At 33.8% G+C, this 24327-nt stretch overlaps 1 protein-coding gene across 1 annotated transcript; it reads right to left on the reverse strand.

Annotated features, from left to right (window-relative positions):
- Nucleotides 1–778: 778 nt before the first annotated feature.
- LOC130647908 (uncharacterized) lies at nucleotides 779–17961 on the reverse strand. Its single transcript, XM_057453907.1, has 20 exons — nucleotides 16609–17961; nucleotides 13486–13602; nucleotides 13186–13296; nucleotides 12755–12865; nucleotides 11989–12102; nucleotides 11228–11341; nucleotides 10875–10994; nucleotides 10225–10332; nucleotides 8992–9825; nucleotides 8784–8894; nucleotides 8042–8152; nucleotides 6602–6715; nucleotides 5402–5611; nucleotides 4695–4802; nucleotides 4224–4322; nucleotides 4012–4110; nucleotides 3374–3856; nucleotides 2744–2871; nucleotides 2338–2458; nucleotides 779–1535 (listed from the first exon to the last, which is right to left on the reverse strand). Exons 1-20 carry the CDS (start codon nucleotides 17732–17734, stop codon nucleotides 1363–1365), a joined length of 4512 nt encoding a protein of 1503 aa, XP_057309890.1. The 5' UTR covers nucleotides 17735–17961; the 3' UTR covers nucleotides 779–1362.
- Between the last annotated feature and the right edge of the window lie 6366 nt (nucleotides 17962–24327).

Here is a 24327-nt window from a genome sequence, read left to right on the forward strand (position 1 = left end):
CGATGACGGCATAGTTATCTGCTAAAATGCTCGCTAATTACTTTGAAAGAGCAATCTAACAGCCTCACCACTTGCACAATACTAGAAGATGCATCAAATAAGAAATATGATGTTGAAGTGGACGAAAAAGTTTTATCTACATTTGTGGACGATGTTGCTATTTGTGAGAGAATGAAATTCCTATAAAGGCTTATGAAGCTGACGTTGACAGCAATAGACAATTTCCGAGTAATTCATGTTGTGAAACTTGAGCAATAATGACAACATTGACTTTTTTTGTTGAAAGTTTTTTTGTTTGTTTTTGTTTTTTTGTTTGTTCTCCTTGAAAGTTTCTTCCTAGTTATAGTTATATATTGTACGACTTTTTGAAAGTGTCGCTGTGGTTGTGACTTTTTTTTGCGTCTAGTGCAGTATACTTCCAACACTGAAATCCAGTCTTCATAAGCATTATTTTGGTGTTCGATATACCAATGAAAAACTAGGGCGTGAAACACTAGTTTTTGTTAGAAAAAAAATCACATTTAAACACTTGTATACTATTTATGAAAAAAGTATTTCTTATAAAAAAAAAATTATGGAGGAAAGAAGTGTCACATTTGGACATTAATATTTTAGTAAAAAAAAATTATTTTTAAGATAGCCAAAACATAATAACTACCTAAGTAAGAGGCAACCGTTGAATATCGGAGGAAGGGATTGGTTCAAGAAAAGGGACGCTTGGGACAGAGAAATTCCACTCTTTTTTTCAAAACAACAACCAAACTTTAAAACAGTCGAGTTACAGAGTGTGTATGGTTTTATTCACAAACAAACATATACAATAAAGTTAAATAAAAATTGGGAAAAAAATAGTATAAAAATTATAAAATATTTTCTTAATTGTGTATCGACATGTAATTATGTACACAATTCAATAACTTAAAATAAAATCTCCACATTATTTTCAGTTTCAGGATTTTCAATTTTAGGCTGTGAAGAAAAAAGTAAAAATCAAATTATTAAATGTTATGATAAGAACAAATGTTATAAACTCCATTATTCAGCCTTCGTTCTTCCCTTCTGTAACGAACACAAAGAACTGAAATTTATATCTAGCTACCTTCAACCAGCCCTGGGGTCAGCAGATTGACACATAGAAGAAATGACTATTTGTGGTAAAATATTTATGTTGCTTAAAAGTATTTCGGGGATGCCTTGTTGTGGCAAATGCAGTTTTTCCAAAAGTTGAAATTTGCAAGCAAAACATTCTCCGTAATGTCCGAGTTCATAACCTAGCAATAGGAGCCTCAATCACTCTAAATTATCGACCCATGTGAGGTAGCCATCGTAATATTTGACGGCTTCTCCCACTCTTCTTCTTTATCATAGCGAGTACACATCAGAAGCAAGTGGTCCTCCCACACCATCTCTACACTGATCAGATTTACCATATTTGTTGAACGTTCTACCGGCATCCGATGAAGTAAAGCATTGTCCGCCATTTTGTAACGCAAATACTTTGTAACCGAGCTCTTTTGCAACATCAGCACATTTTCCTGAAAGAAAAAATTAGAAATTATCCACTTCGGACGGTACAGACTTTTGTGTTATATATAGGATTTTATTTTTGTTTTGCAACTTGAAAGCCTTTTCTATGTTTGCTTAAGTAGAAAATATACTTTCAGATGCAGTTAAGACCAAAAACTATGCTTGAAGTATCAAATGTCACAGATTTATAACTGTAACTGAACCGAGCTACTGGCACCGTAAGGAAGATTTAGTATTTCTGTTATGTCTTTCCCATACCAGAATTCTAAATTTTTAAAGCTTACCTCCCACTTGAAAACAAGTTGATTTTGTAGGAAAGAGCTTGAAAAGTTGTCTAGGAATATTTTTAATGTTTTTAAAAAAATCTTTTTTGGGTCTCAAGATATTTAACTTAAAAGTTCCACTAATTATGCATGGCATCATCTCCTGGATCTAAGTGAGATGTTGTATTTACTGGTTTTACCAAGATATGATAACGTATATATGTTTTCAGCCATTTAGGTTGATATTTGGAGCATAATTAAATGGATTTCAATATTTGTCATTACAATTATCATTGATAACATCAAATGTCATAATTTCACATAATTAATGGCACTTCTAGTCCAAAACCTTGAGAATTAATAAAAGTTTTTTACAAAAAAAATAAGAAATCATTGTTTTTAAGTGGGAGACAAGCTTTAAGAAGTTATGTGAGCCACGTTTACTTTCAAACAAGCATCACTCCCTGATTGAATTGTGATCCGAATTGTCCAATTACATTTATAAGGTAAGGACATATATTCAATTTGTTAAACTTTTTAAACTAACCTATAGGATCTTTTCTCTGCCTGTAATCTCCAGTCACTTTCGGGTATTTCCCTTCGACACTTTGTATAGCACGACTGTAATCTTCCCACCACCTATTTGAGTCTTTCCAACATCCCATATTCTGAAGAAAAAAAAAGGAAAAGTAACGCAAATAAAAAGGAGATAAACAAAAAAGGCTTAAATTTAATGCTTGGACATGTAAATATATAAGTTAGTCTTCTCGCCAAAACATTGATTTGCAGTTGCAATTATTATTCAATTTTGCGCAACAAAAACCAAACAAAACCGACAAGTCCGGGAGGTTTAAGCGCATATGAAGCAGAGAGCTGAGAATTGCAGGCCACAAGAGACGACATTTAGTTCTGATTTTGTAAACAAAAAAGTTAAAAAACAACTAATAATTTACCTGGTACACAGATATAATGATGTCTTCAGCAAAGTTACCGTTCTTATTAAGCTTCTTCTGGTCTGCAGGCATAGAAGATCGCACCAATGCCTTCGCTACGTTATCAGGCAAACCCAGTGCCTGCAACTCTAAATTTATGTAAGTCATCTTTTGAAAGTAAACTATCAGTTGATGGTATAACCTTAATAAATCTTGTTCGTGCTATAGCTAGCTACGATTATAAAATTACCTTTAACATTGCCACGGCACTTGTTCTGTATAAGGAGTGGAGAGAGGGGCGTTTGGTTGGCAAGAAGGCGTGGAGGGCGTGGAGGGGTTATAAGGGGTGTCGATGGGTTGACGCAATTATATAATTCAACACAGCATTTTTTTAAAAACGCACGTATGTATGTACAAATATTTTATCAGAAAAAATATGTACGTAGATATATCAAAACAAAAAAAATAATTATATTTCTATCATATGTTTAAAGACAATAGGAAACACTATTTAAATCATAACTTCACGTTACAAGATTACCCCTCTGGTGTACCCCTTTATTTCGTGAAATTGTCTTAATTTGTATGGACGAGGTTTAGTATCTAATTTTGCCATAACATTTCGTATCAAATTGTCCATGTTGTACCTACCCTTGAGCTTCTTTTGAATGTTAAGTGGCAGCACATGAGAAGAACGTCCGTAAGAATTCTGAGTGGTTGATGCAGCAGGCTCAGCGTAAGGTTGTGTCTGTGAAGTGACTGATGACTGTGTTTGCATAGGAGGATTATATGAAGTTTGTATAGCTGCGCTGGCAGGCATCATGGATTGTGCTTCATACGTGGTAACATGAGAGGCAACAGGTTCTGGCTCTGGCTGTACATAAGACGGAGGGTACGAATATAAGTATGCCGCTGGTCCTGATGGTGGTGGTGGGGGAGGAGGAGGTGGCGGTGGAGGAGGAGGTGGAGGGGGTGGGGGCGGTGGAGGAGGAGGTGGCGGGGGAAGTGGGGGAGGTGGAGCAGGTGGACTATGAAGTAGCAAATGGTAAGAAACGCTAGGATGTGGATATGAGTGGTGTACGGGCGGAGGAGGTGGAGGTGCTGGAGGCGGTGTCGCATGTAGATCAGGAACATCTAAAACACCAACAAAACAACTTTTAAATCTACAAGCAAATTTTTATTTAGGTGTATCTTTTATCAGAGCGGCGTGTATAAGCGAGAAAGATCGCTAAAAGCTGTTGAAAACAAATAAATTTTTATTATTACGTTTAGCGTCAGAAAAAGCTTACGTTGACAATGTCCTTGTGTCATGTAATAGTCTGATTGGCAGACGCACGCCCCCTGCTCACACGTACTATGCTGAGGACATGGCTTATCGCATTCGTCATCTAAATACAAACATTAGCAGGTCTAATAAAGGTTTAGTATCATTTCTTTCACAGTTTAATAAAATAAGAAATCAGCGTTTTATTGAGTCATAATAAAATATTTGAATTCTTACTTTTTGTGCAAGTGAACCCATCACCATGGTATCCATGACGACAACGACACTTGCCGTCAGTGCAAATTGCTTGCAAGTCACACTCCATGCATTTGTCGTCTAAATAAACATACATTTATTCAGCAATGTTAAAACAGACTGCTTATACATCAACGCTAATGTCTTGTGAATTCACGTCAGCATTGCCGACCTGAAAGCCGAACTACTTTGATTTAAAGACAGCGTTTTTATGCCGCTCTATATGTGTGCTAAGGTCGGCAAGCTAAGAAAACTTCTTTATAACGTCGGCAGAACTGACCTTGTTTCAAGGAATGTAAAAAAAAAGTGAGAAAAAAATTAAAGTTAAGTAGTCTTTAATACATCGTTTGTTGCAGACAAAGGAAATAATAGACAGCGTATATCCTTCGATATTTGTAAGGTTATACATGTAAAATATGCACATCTATCAATCTAATAATATCAAAGACCTACCTTCGCAGTAGTTGCCTTTAAATTGCGGTGTACAAACACACGTGAAAGTATCGCCAACACGAAGACACTGACCGTCATTCATGCACGGGTTAGGATGACACATATTTTCTAAACATACATTAGAAACGTTTTTCAAAAGAATCTGTTGAATCAGTTTTTGGCAAGAACTAAACATCAGAATAGCTGTAGTATACTGCACTTCAAATATGCAGTATATATTTTATTACAAGTATAAATATGTAAAATTCTGAAAGTTTTCCCTACAAAGCAATGACATTAATGCAGTCTAAACTTTGCACTGCGCGACAAGTAAAAAACGAGGGAGGGACGGAGACGGTTTTTATTTTACGCAGGTATTATTTTCATTACATATCATTTATATTACTACGCTAGTCCTGCCTGCCCATTTTTCTATGACTTTTGCAAAGAGGATTTTAATTATTAACCGACAAAATAGATCATTCTTGACGTTAAAACATTAGCCTTACGCCGACAACGTTATTATTGTTAGTAAAGTCGCCGCATTATACTTTTAAGTTTGATATCTAATAGCCTGAAAACAGGTGAAAATAATCAGGAACAAAGTGGGAGCAATGCTGAGTCAACCCGCCCATGTTAGATTCAACGTGTTGATGACGCCTTAAAAAAACTACAAACCTTGATATTTCTTCTACTATTTATTAAAATATATAAATATTTGCACATACTATCAGTAGGTTTCGGTGTGGTTGTTGTCGTGGTGGATGTTGTTTCCACGATTGATGGCGTAATGATGGGCGGTGCAGGCGTTACCACTGGTGCTCTTTGATCACACAAGGGTCCTATGAAACCGGCCTGGCATGTACATTTAAAATTTCCAACACCATCACTAGTACAAGACCCATATTTGCATGGATTAGGCACACATGGATCGGTGTCTAAATTAAAAAAAAAAGTTTCAAACTACATTTACTTTAGGATATACACTACCGTGTGATATTATTACAAATATTTGAATGACATTGGAAATGATATAAAACGGCATATATATATTGTATAATTAGAAGCAAGGAATCTCGTATTTTTAATCTATATAACCTTCACAAAAAGATCCTAAATCTAATGTTCCCAATTTCTATATGACTACCTCAAAGACTCGTTGTTGCGCTGTTAATAAATGACAAATCTAACGCGAAATAACCTTACCTATATTTTCCAAAATTAAATAATTTTTTTCCCTTAATTCTTTTCTCTAATTTTTGTATACAATTTTTTTTTTTTAAATATCTTTTTAAATTCGCTAAATATTGTATCCGCGAAATATTCTTCAAGATGGCATTCGCTTAAATCAATATGCGAAAAAAAATCACAAATCATTAATTTTTGAAAATCTTATCCCGTATTTTATAACACCACTTTGCTTTCTGAACTTACCTTGTGTAATTATACCTTTAGTTTTGTCACTGTTGTTTTAAGGTAAAAACGGGGCTTTTCCACGAGGTAACGTTTTTAATTGTTCAAGAAAGTATACTAAGCCTGATTGCATTTTTCGCAAAAACATATCCCTGCCTGATTTTTAATCTTCACTTGTTTTAAAATACGTCGTTTGAAATAGAACAAAAAAATGTTTTGGAACATATGCATCAGTTCGCTCGTGGTGTACATACACCTACCTACAGATTTAACAAGACTATATGCAATCAACATTCCGAAAGAAAAGAAGAGGTCCGCTAGTTTTATCAAAGTTTGTATCAAGTTTTAAATTTATTCAGAAAAAGGACAATAGATTTTAATTATTTCAAGTCACGTGGGCTAGCCATGCGGATATTTTGTTTTGTGTTTGTTTTTGAATCACATTTGAACGCACTTTGAAGCGAACGGTCATACAAGAAAGTTACAGCCCTTTAAATTGTTTTACAAGCACTTACTTTCTACTTCTTTCTTTACACAACTCGCTCTACCATCTCCCTCGTAACCTGGTTTACATCTGCACACACCGTCAAAACAGTTAGCATTAGTATGGCATTGATCGCACTTGTCCACTAAAAAATATATAAATTAAGTTATAATTATACATATAAATTAAATTATAATTATATATATAAATTAAAAGGCATAAACATCAGATACAAACTTTGAAATAATTCGTTGTTTTAGGTTCATTGCTTTAAGCAGAAACTTTGACGAAGGATGATGTTTTTTTTTTTTGCAAATTTCGCGGGAAAAACTTGTTTGCATTCTTGCGTGAAAAAGAGATTAAATTAAAATTGGGGAGATGAAATTTGAACTTTGATGCATCTTCAGATTTTAAGACTTTCATAAAAGATCCAAGTAGCTAGAACTAAACAAATCAATGTTGTTGTTTTTTGTACTTATAAGTTTACTGTACCTTACGTTTAGGAAAGAGGTGCATTTATGACATTTATCATGTTGTTTTGTAAGAAAAATTAAGGTAAGGGGCGCTTATTTGACATAAACAAAAAAAATGAAAAAACTTTCGCGAGTTAAGAATTATATGTACTTTAGCGAGAAAAATTTTCACGGTTTTTTGATTTAGAATATTCTAAACTATAAACTTTCAGAAGAACCAAAAATCAAGAAAATTGCAAAACTTAGATACTAAATAAGCGTAAGAAATTGCAAATTTTAAGATTATCAATAATTTTAACAAGGGTCTCCATCATGCTTTAAAGTTATTAGTGTGTTGCCATGCTCTTTAAGTTTGCGTTTAATTGCACGAATATAGAGACTCACTGATGAAAACAGAATTACAGTGTACTTTAAGGGGATACAAGAAGTCCTGCGGCTTAAAGATTTCCGCCATTAGCAATAATCTGAAAAAAGATATAAAATCGTGACATACATGTCACGATTTTATAGCTATAATACATTATCTTTCACCAAAAATATCCAGCCTCAACAATTCCTCTTTAAATTAAAATTCATTGATAATTAATTAGTTCTGCTGAATATAGCTTTAGTCTACGTGCTTACAAAATTGTAATACAGAAGGAAATGACGTAATTATATAACATCAAAGATGGCGCCTTATAAGACGATCTTCATTATGCTGCACTGCACGAGCTTTAACTTTCGATTATAAACTTTAAAATAAAGTAAAGTTCATTGGATAATGAAATAATTTGTTGCACTGTTAGGATTCTTATTGGCTTAAAACTCATTTTAGCCTCGTTCTCAGAAAAAAATCTGTCAAAACGAGGATTTAAGCTTTAGCTTGGATAAGTTTTAGGCTTCCAGGCTCTGGGCTGTCTCTATCTTATCTATCTCTCTCTCTATCTTCCCAGGCGATATTAAAGATTCCGCCTTCGCCGGCGGAAATCAAAAACAACAGACTAGCGACTTCATACCTTCACATTTATCTCCCTCGTACCTCTGCAAACATGTACAAACAGGTACACCATCATTATCGGTACACTTGCCAAAATTCTTGCAAGGGTTGGGTTTACAAGCATCAGTGACTAAATGAAGAAAAAAATTACCAATACCAATTGAATCGTTGAAGTTGTATTTACGTTGTATGAAATAATTCTCAAGAATGAAAATGGGGTTATAGTGTCCGACGTTTTAATGACGTCATTCTTTATAATATCTGTATATCTCCTTAGCAAACACCTTGACAACAAACCACCTAGTAATAAGGATAATGTAAATATGCATACAACCAACACAAGATCGTACAACTGTGTACAACATCGTACAACAATTTTACGAGAATGTCGACCGTTTTTAAAATTCTAGAAAATTTACCTTCGCGATGTACTAAATCTTTTCAAACATTTCTTATATATTAAGCCTCAATCATGGTTAGAAAAGTTACAAATATTTAGCACTAAATCACATCCCTGACAAAAGTTATACCTAACCAAAGCAGTTGCGAAAACTCTCTTCCTGTGCTTATGGTATTTAAAGAAGAATTAGTTGTGGTGTTAGGAAGTATTCACTTAATATATGTGTCATGAAATCGAGACGTGATTTAGAAATATTTTAGAATTAGATTATTATTTTAATTTTTTTTTACAGCTGGAAGGTGTTTTAACCGTTGCAAGATGGGTACTCACAAACACAAGAATAAAAAAAGTGTGGTCGTACCGTTGCAAGTTGCTCCAACATACGGGTATTGACATTTACACACAGGCACCCCATGATTGTCCGTGCAAACACCATTGTTTGCGCATGGGTTTGGGTTGCATGGCTCAGTAACTAAATATAACGAAACAAAACATTACCAATGATAATTTTTCTCTAATAAGAAGATTTTTAAAAGAAAACATGATATACTTAAATTAAGTTAACTAACGTTCGCATTTTTGTCCTTTGAATCCAGTTGGACAAATACATGCATATCCATAAAAGTTCAGGTCGTTCTTATTGACACCTGACGGCAATGCATCATCTGATCTTCTTCTTCTTGTTATGTACGCTAATTCGCCATAATCTGCATCCACTGTCTTATTTGTGTTAGCTTCTTTACTATATTTATTAGATTTGTGTTTTTTAATAAATTGTTTAAAAAATGCCGTGGCAAGTTTATCATTTAAATCACGCTTCTTCTTGTTGTTGTCGGCGTTTTTGTCAAAATCAACGTCTCTTTTAAACATAGGATTCTCATCCATAAGCAGTTCTAATTTATGATTCATATTTTGCCAAGTACCTGCATTAATTTTGTCCCTCTTCGATATTTGATTATTGTTTAGCTCCGATTCCTGTCTATGAAATTCTTTGTTGTCACTAGTAGGGTCTTTTGATGCATAGCCTTTAGCTATAGAATCCTTAACAACGGGCGTGTTAGTATCTTTTAGCGGTTCTAAAATGTTTTCTAAACTCTCACGTTCTTCTTTTTCGTCGCTACGGTGGATATTGTTTCTCTTAAAAAAGAACTTCATCTTTTCGTGTTGTTCTTGACTGAGATCATTAGGTTGCATATCATCTGCCGAAAGATCGACGGGAACATGCTCAAAAGGAAAGCTATCACTGGAGTATTCCTTTCCATGCGTGTTTACGTGGCTGGAAGATATGCTGTCGTAAGCTTCATCGTATCGTGTTGGTTCGTGCGCAGCTTCGTCCAAGTAATAAAATCTGTCGATACATGTTGCGCCGTTTTCGCAAGGATTTGGGTGGCAGTTACTTTTTGCTTAAAAGAAAAGCAAATATTAATTTTTAAAAGAATGTAAATATGTATCCCTGCTATTCTAATACAGAAAATTTTGGAGGACAGCAAAAACAAAACGTTGTTTAATCGGCATTGTAACATTGTAACAGACAGGTACCACATAAAAAGAGTTTTTACAAAATCAAGGTTAGTCTGTAAAAACATACACAATATAACAGACTAGTTGTTAACCCGTGGAAAAATCCACAAGGTCGCCCGTCCTTTATATATCACATTTTGTGTTTCCGTAACAGAAAGACAAACAGAGCGACGATGGAGATTATTGGCTACTTGATCTCATATAAAATAAAATCAGTAAATAAGCATTCGTGTTTTACATATCTTTCAAACAAAACCTTTTTTCAACATGGTAACAAGTACCTCTTTCACAAAAGAATCCGTTCCCAGTATATCCTTCTCTGCATTGACAGCCATCCTCAGCACATACAGCATGCTTATTGCAATGTGCACATGGGTCTTCCATAATGGCTGTTTAAATCAGAAATATCAGTTAAAAATTGTTTGGATGTTTGAGTAAACACAACACAAAACACATTTAGAAGCAGGAATGAACAAAGTTGGCGTATAAGTAACAAGTTCAGTGATTATAAGCATCAAACATTAGCCTTCATTTTCAAAACTAAAAGGGATAATTATCCACGATTTTTTTGAATAAGCTCGCATATTTTTCAATAAAGTTTGCACTTTACTTTCAGAATTAATCACGTAAGAAAACACATTGTTTATTTTGATCTTGTCAATTATCATTATCCGCTTCATTAACAAAACATCTAGCATGACTCTATACAAAGTACTCTAAACCAATCACATCATGACATTTTATACACTAACCGTTTTTTTTTTTTCGTGATACCAGCATAAAAAAAGGTTAAAAAATTTGTTGTTGTTTTACACCCTCAACAAGGCCGATTGTTGTATGCAAGCAGAGATGAATCATCAATACTTTAGACAAATGATCAAATTTCATCCTATGCTTAATTCGCATAGAGAGAATTTATTTCCAAACTTACCTGCACATCTTTTTCCTGTTCTTCCAGGAGGACACAAACACTTGAATTCATACTGGTTCACCTCGATGCATGATCCACCAAACAGACATGTTGACGATGTACAAGCACGAAATATTTTCTCTAAATAATGATAAGGAAAAATATACAGTGTATTCATTAAATTATAAGAAATAGGGCAGAAATAAGGTAGTAATTTCTTATAAAAGTACTTCCAATCACCTGCAGTCAATTCTCTGAAAATTCCCCAAAGTGCAAATAATTATATTCATGCCTTACAAGGAAAAGTTAACCTTATTTCACATTATCGTTTTCATCCTATAACTGCAATGCACTTGAATAAGACAAACACATACCTTCACAAACCTTCCCTCTATATTCTTCTGGGCACGTACAATGAATAGCACCTCCATCTTCTGTACAAGTACCACCATTTTGACACAAGGTAGTCAAACATGTTTGCCGTTTTACTATAAAATATGAGCATTTGAAAAATAATCTTCTAGTAACTACTTATTTGAACATATAACATGGTAAGTCTTATCTCTACTACAAAACAATTAATGTAATATAACAGGCCCAGCGGAGCAATTTTGAAAGTATAGGAGCTAAATTATTCAGTATCAAAGGAGGCCTGACCATGGTTGAGGTGGACGGGCTAAGAAAATTTTTAACTTTCGATCCCCCAGATTGGCTAAAACATACTTCGAATTTCGAAATATTGCGCTCAAAAGCCTTCACAAAATGCCAGAGATTTTATATAGAAATATAGAAATGCCATATCTTATGTAAGATATATTTTCAAAATAAGCAATAGTACCTTCGAAGCAAAATAAAGATAATACAAAGAAAGGCTATAATATATGACAACTACCAGTCCCCCTTTGTAAATTCTCTGAATACTCGCTTTCTGTTGTCATTCGGTTGAACAAATGCGTTGGCAATTTTGATCAGGTATTTGGAAGCAACACTTTTACCATATAATTGTAGCACAAATACAGAGCATGTGTATATATTGATCAATTAATAATTGATTAAACATATGATAACAAAAAAGGCTCTATCAGGCCTGTATAATATATCAAAGGATTTTTATAGTGTTGTTAGAATTTCTTACCTTCACAGTTCACACCAGAGTATCCGCGTACACAGGAGCACTTGTAACTGTTGTCATCCTCACTGCAGACACCACCATTTAAGCAAGGATCATTGGGGTGACAAAATGAATTGACTAAGAAAGTAAAAGAAAGGTTTTAAGTGTTTAACTTAGACCATATTGTATAGGTTTTTCATAAGCAGGCTTCATATAAGCCGGAGGTCTAACAAAACAGGATGGGGACAAAAATTTGGGAAATTGAAACAACCGATTGGAATAAAAATAATTGAAAGACCTTAGTGTATAAGTTTTACCATTAGCTTTTTGATACAGTTTAGAATAAATTTGAAAATATTGACAATATTGATAATGATTTTGGGTGGCAAAAATTGAGGCTTGTAAGGGTGGTAATAATTAGTTGGTTACGACCCTAGTATACCGGCAACAAACAGCACTGTTATTTCAGTATTCTCTTTAAAAAATGTCAAAACAACATTAGACTTTTTAACTATTTACATATTTAGTGTAATATAGAGATACAAAAGCAGTTTTAAAAACAGTGTCGTACATATTCTCGTAATCAAGTTCCTGCTCAAACTATACTGTATCCTCGCATCGCTATTACTTCTTTAACCCAAAGTAATGATCCAAGTAACATTTTGAACATAGAGTATTCACTTTGAACAGTATCACAATGCCAATTCTTAAAGTATTTTATACACAACAACTGACACCAACAAAAATAAGATCCTCCTCATTTTTCTTTTTAAAATGTGAAATGACTCACTTGCACATGTAGGACCTTTAAAACCAAGTTCACAAGAGCATTCAAATGTTACTCCCTTTTCGTAGCAGTACCCATCATTTCGACAAGGATTGGGATGGCAGTAACTTTGTGCTACAAATAAAATAAAATACAATTTTCTAATCTAAAACCTTTTTATTGCAAAAAGTTTTTTCAATCATAAATACAATTTGGATTTTTATAACCCTGATATTGGTTACGTGTAGATGTAGAGAATGAATTTCAATCTGTTCCTATTGGACTGGCAGATATATGACATTGCACCACTGTAAAGTTCCCTCATATAATATGTCTTCAGGTAAAGTCTTAATATATATATAAGAAAAAAACAGGTACTGACCAACTGACTCATATTTGAACCCTGGGACAACATTAACCTGCAGTAGCCTGGTGACAAATCTATTTATTCATACCTTCACAACGCTCCCCAACATAACTTTGAGTGCATGTGCAAGTAAAACCAAGATCTGTTTCTGTACATGTTCCGCCATTTTTACAAGGATCGGGATGACACTTGCTAATTTCTATACGTAAAACAACGTTTTAAATATATTATTCAATATTTAAGAGTTGCTTAGAGAGCTAATTTTCTTATTAATTTTCACTTGCTTTAGTCATGCTGAAAACAACTTTCACTTGATCTGATTCACATTCTACAATTTTTACATAGACCATAAAATTGCACAATAAAAACATCTTGAAGAAAATGTTACCTTCGCAATGCTGTCCTCTGAATCCTTTAACACAAATACATCTGATTTTATCATCCACGATATTGCATGTTCCACCATTTTTACATTCATTTGCTTCACACACTAACGGTGGTGGCTCTAAGTATAAAGAGGATTGAGATATTAAAATGACAATTTATTAGGGTCAAACTTGACCACCTGACAGATATGCTGACAATAAATAACAATTAAAATTCGTGAAGACATTATTTATTTCATTTCGATTGCGTAATTTAGTATTTTATTTTTACTTTAAATTACTTCTTCCTTAAAATTTATTTGCTTCAGCATTTGACACAATCTGAAAGGAAGGTTAATGGTAGGCAAACAATTATGCATTATGTAAACAAATCTTATGTTTCATTTAATTACATACTTGTTCAGCAGGGTGGCTGGCATGCTTTTTTCCGAGTTGAAAACTTTTTTAAAAACATGCAATAGCGTTGTAACACTGCTTATTAAAAGAAAAAATGTTGTTACCGCTGCCATCTTAGAAATTTTAAAGTGATTCAGTTCTGCTTGGTGTGTGGAACCGGGTCGAACTTAGGTGTGTAGAATATTTATGTTTTGATTCAACACAGTATAGCTTGTATAATCAAACCTTACTACGTCGGTTCAACAACAAGTATATAATGCATTTACTTTTGTTTCATTAAAAAGTTTTTTTTCAAAAACACCTTTTAGCGCACTTAACATTCTGCATTGTCTGCATTCTCGGATCCAGGTTAACATCATCAAATTTTGAAAAAGAAAACAAGGAACTTTTGAGAAAAATGAGTGGCATATTTGGATTTATCAGCAAAAATTATAACATACGAAATTTAGAATACCAAAAGATAATTAGAACAGAATATATTGTAATTTAAAGTTTTTAAATTTTATAAGAGTTTGACCATAATATCTAACTGCAGTGAAATTTTTTTACTGCAGTTAATTTGTGTGGTCACTTCTTCATACAACATCAAAAGTTTGGCTACTAATAGAGGCAGTTGTACTTAGTGTATAAACTTGATAATTTGCATGTTTCTATAAATTTTGATGCTGAATTTAAATATGTTAGTCATTTTTGTTAAAAATGATTAGAAAATTTCAAGCACGTTAACCCGGATGCGAGAATTAGGGTAGTCTTGGACTAAACAAAATCTGGCCTGTCCACCTCGTCCCCAGGAGCTCTTTTTTAGATTAAACCTCTAAAGCTGTGACTTTCACCTTGGATTACTACAAACAATTCCCTGCATCATGAATCAACATTTTCAGTAACGTTTAACTAGCTAGCTAGTAGCAGAGTGAAAAAGAAAGTAGACCAGCTCCCCCGCGCGTGGACCATGGGTGGCACTTCAAGCTAGCTAGCTATATGTGAATAATAGTAAAGTACTAACAGTGAATTTTGTTAAAAGAGAGATCTGAATTTAGTTCTTAGAAGATATGTATAGCCTTTTATATCTGCTTTGTCACAACATAATCGAACGCAGGCATACTTTGATCATTCGTCTCTCTACCGCGCCATGTTTGTTTACATTAATTTTAAATACAATCTTTCGCGGAAAAACAGAGATAGCCCAATCGCAATCCATCACGTGGCCTGTCCTTGTTTTTATAAGAGAAAATTTAGTTGCTAACGTTTAGTACAACAATCTTTAACGTGAAAAAAATAAAGTTTTTATGCTTTTATTATTATTTCTAAAACAAAAAGAGAAGAGCTGATTTTCACTGGAACCATCCTCCTCTCCAGCGTGACCCTTGTCCCCAGGGTGAACAAACTTTTTTAGCCGTCAAGTGAGCGCTAGCGGCCTTGATTTAGGCAACAAACTCTGGGTAACGAGGATGCCCCAGCCTGATGTTAAAGCCACTAACGCTTACTTGACGGCAAACAAGTTTAATCCCTGTTGAGCCCGATGTCAAAAAGGCAAGAACCCTGGGGATGAGGTCAATACAAATATATATATCTATATATGTTGACTATTGAGCAGATAACAATGATTAATTTTGTGAAAAGATTTGTGAACTTTTGTTTACTACAAAAAGGGATGCAACAGTGTTGCTATGACTACATGTGCAACAGCCACCTTCATGTTTTAAAAGGTTATTAGCTTCAGTTGTAGAATAATTCGCATCGTGAATATTACAGCCCTTCAAGCATTTAAAATGGACATAGATCAAATGATCGTCCACAATTTTAAACGGTAAGTTACAATGTACTCACTTTAATTTATCTATATACTTAATATAATCAATTTGCAACGCACCCCTCGAATGAGCGCCACTCTCAACATAAGTAAGAAGTTACTAAATAAGTAAGTAACGGGGAATTTTTGGGGAAATGTATCACTCAGGCTTTAAGCTCGTTTAAAAAAAAATTCTTCAAGCATTTACCATCTTATAAGGCTAAGGTTATTTGTTCTTCAGGTTCGAGAATTGGCAATTTTTTCAGCTTTAAAGAAAGACCCACAAAAGCTCTATGTTTAAAAGTGGTATATAAATTTAGGCGCGATAGCTACAACGCTATCTATATTGGCAAGACATCACAATATTTAAAGGTTAGAGCTAGTAAACACATGGGGATCTCACTAAAAGCCTCCTCATTTTTCAGCCGTGTCTGAGCATTTTTCAGTCCAGGCCTTGTTTGGAGAATTTATTGATACTCTCCACCGCATGAATAACTATGATCTAGAGCTAAAGGAGAGTTTATCCATATCCATAGGGATAAACCAGCGTTGAATTAGAAATATTGCATCTGTTCAATTATTCCTATTTGTTGATTAATATATCGTACGATAATTGTATCGTACGATCGTAATGTATTTAAAATAATCTTTTACGAAATAGTGTTTGTAACATGACTTAATAATGGCTGTATACGGCTGAGACGTCGTCAAAATATATTTAATTGCTAAAACTGGTGATGTTTTTCTTCTACACCTAATATATGTTATAATTATAACCGAATATCTAAAACATTAATGATGGCTACTTTCATAAAAATTGATTGTAATTAGGATTAAATGTTGATTCTCTTTTATATCGAAAATATTGACACTGTCACAATTCGTTGTTAAAAATGTCAGTAAGTCATGGTTCTACTCTTAAATAAAGCAAAACACTTACCAAAATGGTGACGATGATGTCTTCTAATGACGATAATTCTTGGCCTGTGATACACATGTAAATGTCTGAAGATATTTTGCGGACGACGATGGATAATTCGAATTGGTTTTAAATAAAGACTTTTTCCAGGTATGACTTTTTGAAGGATCGGACCAGGCTCCATTCTATGTATTGGTCCCTCTGTTCTGTGTTCTGGTGGTCCAGATAGTACATTACCTGCTGGTACCACAATCTCAGGAGGGCTATCACGAGTATGGTATACATGAGGAGAAGAGCTCACATGAACATTATCCCCATGATATAACGCTCGAGGAGGCGGGAGGTGTTGGTAAGGTACTCCTCCCTGAAGTCCTTGAAGTCCACCTTGAAATGCTTCTATTGGTATACCTAACTCTCCATTTCTAAATTGTTCTCCTACTCCATGACTTAACTCTTCCATTAGTTCATGCCCTAATCTGTTGCCTTGAAAATTATTGCCCCCTATTGGGATGGGCTCTCCAATAACTTGTTCATTTGTAGGTAACGAAAGCATTCTTGGGGAACCTTGAACCATACCAGGAGGTTCTGGATCCTGTAGTAAATGGTTCGGATCGATATTGATCCCCCCGTTTATCATAGGTCCTGGTTCGATGCTTGGTTGCTGGGTTTCAGCAGCCTGTAAGTTAGTGATGTCATTTATTGTTTTAAACCTACTAGATAAACCTTTATCAAGATCTCCTACAAGACTCGTCAGACTAGCCATATCGCTTGGCTCTGACGGCGTCTTTTCACGATTGCCGTTTTTTGTGTCGGTGTCATCTTCATCGACGTCTACCCAACGTTTTTGTTTATTGCTCGCGTCGTGTAAAGTTTGCTGGGGTAGTGTATTATCGTCATCGTTTTCATCTAAAAATCTTTGTGATCTTGGAAGGGTAGTCTGTTTCCCTTCAGTTATAGAGCCTCGTTTTGCTAACTTAGACTCGTTGTTAGGGATTACATGCGCTCGTTGTTCCGCTCCAACATTGTTGTTTTTATTTTGCTGCTCAGTAAAATAAACATTAGCTCTATTTTCATCCGTATTAGGTACTGCTCCAATCAGAAGAGTATTTGGAAATAAAACCGACACAACTAATATTATACCGAACATAATACACCATCGTTTAACACATAACAAAGTATGCCTTCAAAATTCCCCATCCATGTGAATAACTTTATTAGTTTTTACTATTTATTTTTATTTAATTACATTTATTACTTTAATTACCATTTTTATTTATTTATGTGTGTCAATTTTTATAAAATCGAAGTTAGACCATAAGCAGAGCGTTTGGCTAGTTTGAGATGAATTTGTTTGCTTTGAAAATTGCATGCACCAGTGAGCATGAACAATATCCGATGCTGTGAAATAATTCATTTGTTGAAATAACAATTTTGTACAGAAGGGCCTAAAACATTATTAATTTTACGGCCATGATTTCTGACAAGAACATTGTAATTCTTCTTGACGTACTTTTTTAATTAATAATCTCCACCTTGTGCCCAGACCACTGTAGTCGTACAAGCATGTAAGAAAAAGACTGTGTATTTTTTTGTAGTAATTATGAGAGAAGTAAAAATTCTTTTCTTCGGCGTTTTCATTTTCGATTAGTGAGAACTTTTAACGTCGTCCAAAATTAGCCAAATCAGAAAAATTTCCTGTCTTGCTACACTTAAAATTTGCAAAATTTACTTTATGGATTTCTGCGGTCAGTGTTACAATAAAATGGCATGAGTGGGCGGGGAGGCGTTAAGTGGGTGGAAGATGTTGAGTGGGTGGAAGTCTGACTACCAAGCTATTTACAATTTATTTAGAAATGCTATTTACAATAGCATTTAATAATAGTGCCCACACTCTCACATACGAACATTCTTCTTTTGTACTGAAAATATTTGCGTAGTCGAATTTTTAAAGGTATTATATAGTAATGGCATTCTGATATCCTTCGGTGAAAATTAAAATCTATAGCTCTGGTCATCTATGTCGAATTGAAAAAGCGCTAGACCTTAAAATGGTTTTCAGAGTAGTAAAGTTACTTCTGGCATATTCATTCATCCATTCATTCATTCGTTTTCATTATTTAAAGTCAAAATTTTACATTTACATAGATATATATAGCTAGTTTAAATAAAAAAAACTAATATAATTCGACTATTTGCTCATGTCAAAAAAATCCAAACCTTGGATGTAGCACCTACAAAGCCTGCATGTGCAAGATTATTGGAATGGAATTTAAGGCAAGATCTAACAGTCTTGACTGGGTCTCGTTTTCAATAAATTGAAATTCAATAAAGAAAGAAATACCTGTTGTCATGTATGTCTATGTTGGATGAAAAAGAATTGTTTAGAAAAGATACTTGACAGTCCGGATAATCAGGGCGAGGGTACAACATCCCTATCTTTATTAAACAAGAACAATAAGGATGATCGATAGTCTAGGACTTTATTTCGACGTTTGAAAGGGGAGCGACTTTTGCCTTAGAAAATTCTGGAATACACCTTTCCCGAATTACACCTTTCCCGAATCAAATTATAATAATTATGCCGTCATCCAAAATTTTATAATGGTTCTGTGCTCTTTAAATAAGGATATTCAGATAGAATATTAAATTATCATGACAAAAATAAAGTTTTTAGAGCAATATAATATTCTGGTTAGATTTTATTTAGATTTGAAAAAAATAATTACTTCGAAAACAGGGCTAATCTTAGGAAGTTCGTCTATATAAAGGGTTTGACCGTAACTTTCAGCTCGGAATTGAGGCACTTAACGAAAATAAATATTTACATAATTAGGTAATTTGTTCTACCTTTTGCTAAGGAACCTAGGGATAAGAATCTTTTTTAGTATCGACCTCTTTAATTGAGTTAGACATAATTAGGAAATTCGGGAAAGGTCTATTTAAGGTCTCCAAGTTGCTATTTGACTTCTGAAGTTTTATTGTGTTAAAAAGAATAAAAAATTAGTGTTTTCGAAGTTATTTAAGCTTTTAAAACTTAGGAGGTTGCTCCTCCTCGACCCCTCCCTGCTTTTGTCCGCCGGGCAGAGTAACAATAATTGCTACACCTATAAACGAAAGTAGCCTCTCTTTGATGTTGTCAAAAAGTTACAATGTGAGCTTGACACACAATTTGTCACTTGTGTTAGCCGGGTCAGGATCGGCTTTGAATTTGATAACAACACGTCCACAAGCCTTATGTTTGTAAATATATTACACATAGTGCATAATCTTTTGTTTTTATAACAATAGGGTTTTGTATATATATATATATTGGTTTAGGTTACTATTGGCTGTTTTTGTACCACGTGACCTTAAGTTAAGAAAACGTGAAAAGCTATTTTTGAGCAGTGTAAAATACAACTCGGAATAAAAAAAATCTCTTTTATCTCGTTTTAATGGGAATAAATTACAAAAACCCTACGAGCTGTAACCTCAACCTTTTCTTCTCGCTATTTCGCAATTGAATATTCTATAAATGTATTTGAGTTTCCATTTTATTGGCAGGTTTGTTTGCAAGTTCGTTATCGTTTTAAATGAATAAAAATATTACGGATGTGTTTCCAAAGAAGAACCAGAGTTTTAAAACTGAAGGAGTTGAATTCCATCAATCCAACATATTAATTCACCTTTCCCTAAGTCATACTTTTTTTAAACTCGTAAAATATGAATACCATATTTGAATTCAGCATAGTTTGTTTAATTTATGTGTAAAAGTTTAACTTGATACGCCAACAGAAAGTGCTATTTTGAGGAGATATATATCACAGTTAAAGTCTTCTTATTGCTCAAGTTACCATGTCCCGCCTCGTTTTCAAAAAGAGGTTGGACATGCCACAAAAACTTTAAATTAGAACAGCAGGTTGTTTACTTGCTGCATTGTTTCGAAATTTTCTTTGTTTATGACATTTTTGATGAGGAATTCAAATGTGTTGTCCGTTTTTTATAAAACTCAACAGAAAAAGTTGCGGCACATCAAAAGAATAAGTCTCGGGAAAGGTGTATTCGGCAAATTGGTTAAAGCAGATATACCTGTTTCTTCTTATTTTTGACACCCAAAAGTTTCAGCCACTAGATAATTTTGCATTTCAAAAATTTAAATCTGAAGAGACAATAAGATCACACCAAAGTAAGTGGTTTAAAGATTTTCCATGACTCCACTACGACATTGAGAATAATGTTGTTTTATGTTTCTGGTGCTGTAAATCGGCGTATATAAGCAATGGCTTTAAGTTATGGAAGAAACCTGCAAAATGTTTTCGGGAGCATGAAACTTTTCAACTGCATGTAGTAGCAAAATGTGACGACACAAATCTCAAGCTGATTCTAGAGCGGAACAGAGCATTCCCTTCTTAGAAAGCAATCATTGGCGTTGACAATTTCCACCATATGCTTTTACTACGAGGAAAAGACCAATTCTGTCATTTTAAACAAACTAAAAAAAAAGATGAGCGGAAAAACAAATATGTTAACGCAAATAATATACACTTGAGATACTAGATTTACTGGCGAAAAAAGTATTGAATATGTGCCGTAAATTTGCGCGAATAAAGAAGATTTACAGCATCATTGCTGATGAACAGACTGAAATTTCAAACTTGAAACAGCTCTCAATTTTGCGTTCGTATTGTAAACAATGACTTTGCCGTTACTAAAATTTTTTTGAGTTTTTTCGATTCATTTTACGAATTATCTAGCGTGTTAGGAATAAAATTGTTTATAAAAAGTTTAACAACTTAACCTACTTTGAAAATCTTCATAACAGGTTTTAATAATTTGAAAAATATGTTTTCTGAGAACGAAGCACGTTATTAGTTAATTTGTTTGTGAGAAGAGATCACAAATAATAAATTTTTGTTTATGAGTGTGTTCACGTCCAAGTCATTCCAATTTGATTAATTTGTTTGTTGTTGTTTTTATAGGAAACAGTTATTATAATTTACATCCTTGATAATCAACCTTTCTTCTTTGATTAATCGATAACATTTTGTATTAAGCATACAACATACAAAAGAGATAGGTTGATATGGTTGACACGTTGCACGTAATAATAAAAACGCGCAATTTTCCCCAAACTAGATTCCAGGGCCTGCAGTGATTTTTTATATAAAGATATGAAACACTTTATCACATATCAAACAACTCTATAGGCCCCGGGAGCAAGGTTGGTTTTTCCTACAAGCTTAAAAATGACGTTTTGCCATACAGGCGTCATTCATGCAAAAAAGTTTTAATAGGCACCCACATTGAATCCACGTTGTATGTTTTTGAACAAGCCAGACGCTGGTAAGGAGGGTAGCCCAGACCAAGAAATGTAGTAATTGGAGATCATTGTGTTGGATTACAGTTTAAAGTAGCTTCAATGCAGGTTGGCCCAGATAGAAGCTTTAGATTGTTGCTGACGTTACAAAAAAATTAATATCAAATTTCAAATCGACGTTGATGCGCGGGATGGTGGTTGTTGACCAAAACGGCTCTGTACCGTTTTTGGCTAGCTAGCTAGCTAGCTAAGCATATTTTCCAGGTTTTCCTAACGTTTGCAGGAAATCATTGTTACTTTCTTGTTGTTTATAATCCCCAGACCTCTTACGCAAATCGACAGGCAAAATAATGCAGGCATGGACCAGTCCATTTCAAACTCTATTTTCAGTTCGAGGAATCTTTTGATCATAAAATTAGAATATAGCTTGCATGTGGTTTAGATTTAGATTATTTGTCAGTGAAAGGATGCTAAGCCACAAAACAAAAGTTTTAAACCATAATTTGACTTTCTTCACCTAGGGTCTGCATTTTTTCGCCTAACGATTTTTCGGGTTTGCTCAAGAAACCTGTAAAAACGTAAACATTAAAAGTCATCTAGCTATATGATAATTTTTCTTTTGCTTACATAAAGTGTCTATTCTTGATCTGGCATTCCATATATATATATATATATATATATATATATATATATACATTCAGAAATTATGGATAACTGAGACAATGTTACAGAGGTGAATGAGACAACAAGCACTGATGTAAACAAAGATGGTAGGCAACGAAGTGAGACAAGATGGTAGATATAAAACATAAACTTTTACAATCATAACAATGAACTAACTATGGTGATAGCGAAGTTCTTAAAAGAATTGTTTTCCATGATTTTTGATAAGATGTACTTGATAAATAACTTATATATAAACTTTATTAACTCCTTCCTCGTCAAACGCATTCTTTCAACTGTCGTCTGTCATGTTTATGTTACAAGGTGTTGCATTTCGGGAATGTTCCGGGCAAGTTCAGGCGTGTTCGGGAAAGTGCGGGCGGTTTCAGCAGACAACCGTCAATTTAATTTGTAAATTCGCCCGAACTCGCCTGTATATATGCGGGCGTTTCTCTTCAGTTAAACTGATGACCTCCAGGCTGTCAATATCACTTTCTTCATAACTCCATTTCTTACTGTGTGCAGATATGTTCTTGAAGTCGCTGCGTAAATTTTAATCATAAAATATTTTTTGGGGGAAAATATTTGTTTAAAAAAAGTTACAATTCCTCCACATATGTTTTACTGCGAATAACATAGTAAATTAATAACATATATACTTAATTTTCATGCTGTGAGAATTTCTCTAGAAAAAAATAAATATTTATAATGCCCACAGCCTTATTAAATTTATTCTGTTTACTTTCTTTTTTTCATATAGAAAGTGAGTAAACAACTTCAACTGCAAAGGAGTGAGTGTATTGCTGTAAGTTGTTCAAAGTTCTGCAAACACTTTTCAGGTAGTGAATAAACAATAATTTTATCCAACGATGAGATATTGTCTAAAAAGTTTGAAATTCATTTTGAGTAATACCCAATGTTTCGTTGATCTTGTGAATATCTTAAAGTCGCTTGAGTTGCAAAGGGTCTGATTTCATCTGCCCATTCTTAATTAAAAATCTGCCCATTTTTTTCTTATTGTATATACAGGGTGGCCATGCCTTCTCTAAAGTCTTTTTTTTGAAAAACCTCCTAAAGGTCTCTATTATCCTCTAAAAATAGCTACTTAGTGGGGAATACCTCTAAAGAATTTTTTGGTAACTTTTTACATTTTTAAGTTCATATGGGTTTGATGTTTAATGTCAACATGTTTATTTCATTTATACTATTTATACTATAATCTTTAGAGACCAACAATGAGTTTATTTGGGACATATTTCAATATTTTAACCTGTTTTATTTATTTTTCTTTAGTAAAATATATCTTAATAAAATAATGAATTATTGCTTTTCATCTCATAATATTAATTGTCACAATGCTTCCAACGACCCAAAGATTGTAGTATTATATACCAAATTTTGAAAAATTTTCTAATTTTGCAACTGATTCTCCCTCATATAGTATATGAGATTTCCTGCACAAGCATGCCTTCATTCGCCTATGGCCCTTTTCAAACTGATTGAGCATATGCATAGCATATGAGTAAGTTCCACAGTTTCATTCTCCTTAAACCGTCAAATTTTAAAGTTAGGAAAAAACATTGTTATTTTCAAAAAAATGTTTATTGATGTCATGAAAGCTTTAAATTATTATTATTTTTTTTTGTGAATTTTCAATCGCACGACTCTGAAGTTTGGAAAATTAATTGCTGACTGCTGTCTTTTGTTTTGAAAAAAAATGGAATTTCCTTGTGTGTATTTTACTTTACCATATCTAGATAACACTTCCAGGCTAAAAAACA

The sequence above is a fragment of the Hydractinia symbiolongicarpus genome, chromosome 6, assembly GCF_029227915.1.
Source record: "Hydractinia symbiolongicarpus strain clone_291-10 chromosome 6, HSymV2.1, whole genome shotgun sequence".
Classification (NCBI taxonomy): Eukaryota; Metazoa; Cnidaria; class Hydrozoa; order Anthoathecata; family Hydractiniidae; genus Hydractinia; species Hydractinia symbiolongicarpus.